The sequence below is a fragment of the Pinus tabuliformis genome, chromosome 3_2 (genome assembly GCF_031772625.1).
Source record: "Pinus tabuliformis cultivar Carrire ecotype Pingquan chromosome 3_2, CPIR1, whole genome shotgun sequence".
Lineage (NCBI taxonomy): Eukaryota > Viridiplantae > Streptophyta > Pinopsida > Pinales > Pinaceae > Pinus > Pinus tabuliformis.
This window is the reverse complement of record NC_142302.1, coordinates 593,515,743-593,518,928: the sequence shown is the minus strand read 5'-3', so window position 1 is coordinate 593,518,928 and position 3,186 is coordinate 593,515,743. Positions and strand designations below refer to the sequence as shown.

General features: G+C 34.0%; 1 protein-coding gene across 1 annotated transcript; it reads left to right on the top strand.

Moving 5' to 3' along the window:
- Positions 1–650: 650 nt before the first annotated feature.
- LOC149181966 (uncharacterized) lies at positions 651–1,510 on the top strand. The gene is made up of 2 exons (XM_089414404.1): positions 651–1,331; positions 1,418–1,510. Exons 1-2 carry the CDS (start codon positions 651–653, stop codon positions 1,508–1,510), a joined length of 774 nt encoding a protein of 257 aa, XP_089270530.1.
- The last annotated feature ends 1,676 nt before the right edge of the window (positions 1,511–3,186 follow it).

Here is a 3,186-nt window from a genome sequence, read left to right as displayed (position 1 = left end):
TTTGAGTATAGATTCTCTTCACTAATGTGTTTGTTTCTTGTTCCCCGTCTGCCTCATGTAACTGATGATAAATCTATGCACAATGCACCAACTCCTCCCTCAGCTCAATCCTAATGTTCGTAAATAAAAAACAGAACCCTATTCCTGCATTTTCATACATCCTTAGATTGAACTAAGAAAGGAAGCGCATTAGATTCGAATGAGATGTCCCCGTACTTCGTTGGAATGATCAAGGACATGTAGAGCGCATGAGATGTGCTTCCATATCTTTCTCCTATGGTTGCATTCTTCAGGTGGAGATCTGAGAGCAGGGACATTTAAGTTCAGCAGCCTGGATGAGTACTTAAATCATTAGAAGGGAAAATAGTCCACACGTGGTAGAGTACCATAGGGCCAAGTTTTGTACACAAAACCTGACCATCCTTAATGGTCATTCATCCGCAGGCCACATGTCTTATTAAATTCGAATCTGTAATCGTGAACCAAATCTAAAATGACGTTGATCGCATCACTCTCAAAGTAATTGGACTTTCCAGTAAAATGTCCTGAAATTTTGGTGATATGCAACATTCTTCGGCTTTAGGTCGACGGCAATCTCCTCTTAAGTTCTACTCTGTTAGGTTTTGCTTTGCAGTCGTCAAGTGATCAAGATGGCAAGCCAAACTGCTAGTTGCATGAGTCTAAGGCTTCTGGTGAACAAGAAAAGTCAGAAGATATTGTATGCGGAGGCAGGAAAGGATTTTGTCGATCTTCTCTTCAGCTTTCTCACATTGCCAACCGCTTCTGTTATCAAATTGCTTTCAGCGTTGGAAAAAGAAAAGAGAATCGGCTGCCTCACTAACCTTTACGACAGCGTAGACATGCTCCAGACTATGTTTATGATTGCAGAGAAGTCCGACTTACTGGAGCCTAAAGTTACACCTACCCTTTCCACTAACATCCTTCGAATACAGTCGGCTCCCACAGTCTATTACGTTTGTGGGGCCGGGCCCCCGGTACAGCGGCCGTACCAATCACTTCAGAGGAGTTATATTAGCGGTACCCACTATGTGACCAGTCAAAGCGGCGGCCGGTGTGCCTGCGGCAATACTATGATCTATGAGGTGCAATTGCAAAACCCTTCCATGGGAGGTAGAACTGATGGCGCAGGAGTCGGTGGAAGTGGAAGCGGCGGGGGAGGTTACGTGAAGGAGACGGTTACCTTCATAATCACCGATGATTTGCAGATCTCTCCCTCGTCAACCATCACCAGCCTTAACTTGCTGAATAAGCTCAATGTCAAAGAGTTATCAGATTTGGCGGAGCGAAATGCGAGTGTTGGTCCAAATGAGGTAAGGAGATACTATAGTTGTTTGTAGTTCGTGTGTGATCATAATGCTGTGAATGGGAAGACCATAACAATTTTATATTTTATCAGGCACTGGAGCTGCTATGGGCTTCTCTGGTTTCCACGACTCCTTTGAACGACGTTTTTGGTGCTGCCGTCTCCCGAAGTAAACGAAGGCAATAGTGCTTTGAAGGCCTTAATTTACCAAAGGACGAGTAATAAGGCTGGTCGTCAACAGAATACTGTCAGGTTATGTTTTTGGTGTTGGAGGATGTTTTTTTTGAATCTTGAATATGTATTTTCAAGATGGTCATTAATCGAAATGATCTAGTTGCAAGTATTCTTCAGTGTAATTCAGAGGTCGAATATAGAAGAAGGTGCCCCATTTACTTTTGATGGAGGTTTAAGAGATGCAAGCCGTCTGCGGTTTGCTTTTAATGGACATATAGTTTACAAGTATTCCGCAGTGTAATTCATAGGTCGCATACAGAACAAAATGCAACAGTAACTTTTGATGGAGGTTTAAAATATGCAAGATGTTTGCTTTTAATGGACATTTAACGGATGCAAGTAGTAAGTTTATTTTAAATTTCGAAATCTGTGATATACTAGGTACTGTTGACCTGGCAATATTACATCGAACCTTATGCTTCCTTTTTCAATGGTAATCTAACCTTTAAAAGCCCTACCTTTGAAGTAATATAGTTCTCAACTTTATGAAGTATTTGGAGATGGTAATTTTGTTTTATTCGTGAAATTAAGATTAAATTCAATTTATGATGATTAAATAGTTTAGGGGAGATGGTAATTTTGTTTATAATTTTAATTTAGGATGATTTAATATTTTAAGTTTCTTTTGAAATATTATACTAAATTAAGAGATTGATAATTTTGTAATCTTTTTTATATCGTAAAACAATGTTATCAAACCATTTAAATTAAAGAATGATATTAAAAAAAAATTGACAAAACTTTTGCATTTTTTAGTTTTAACTTTTTCTTTATGGATGTAGATTATTAATTGGAATATAATGAAAATATCAATATTATTATTTATATATAATTTGTTTTTTTACTAGTGTATAAATGTAAATTTGTAATTAGTGAAGTGGAAAGGTTAATTTTACAGTCCAGTATGATGTGTAACTTTGTTGGTCCATCATTGAAATTGAAATTTTGTTTATGTCATTGAAAATATAATTTTTTCTTTAAATCTCAAAGAAAAAAATTAAATAACTATATAAAACATTAAAATATTGCAAGTGAAAAAAATAGATTTTTCTAAGTTCATGTTAAATTTGTATTCAAGATAAATCTATTCTAATTTATAAATAAAATAATAATTATTCTATAACTAAAAAATATAAATATTACCATTTATATATAAATTTTCTATATAAATATTATTATTTATATATAAATTTTCTATATAAATATTATTATTTATATATAAATTTGTTAAAAAAAATTAATGTATAATAATATTATTATCTATATATAATTTTGTTAAAAGTTTTAATGTACATGAATATATTAAAAATATTCTATTTTTTTAGGGTTTTGTCTCAAATTTTTGTCTATGAAAAAATATTGGCAGTTTAGTTCAACGTGTTTTGAACCTCCCATAGAGGTTACCACTAGTGGGATGGAAAGTCATTACTTTTAGCGGCACTAATGTGAAGAAAACAATTTTTTTTTTTTTATTAAGTAAGAATGGAGCTTTCTATTAACCGAACAAATACATTACATATGTTAGAGGGTAAACCAAAATTCTTCTTGTTTACCAAAAAATGGTCCATATAACCTATCAGAAGTGTTATTGGTTTTAAACTTTTAAAATACGGAACCATTCACTCTAT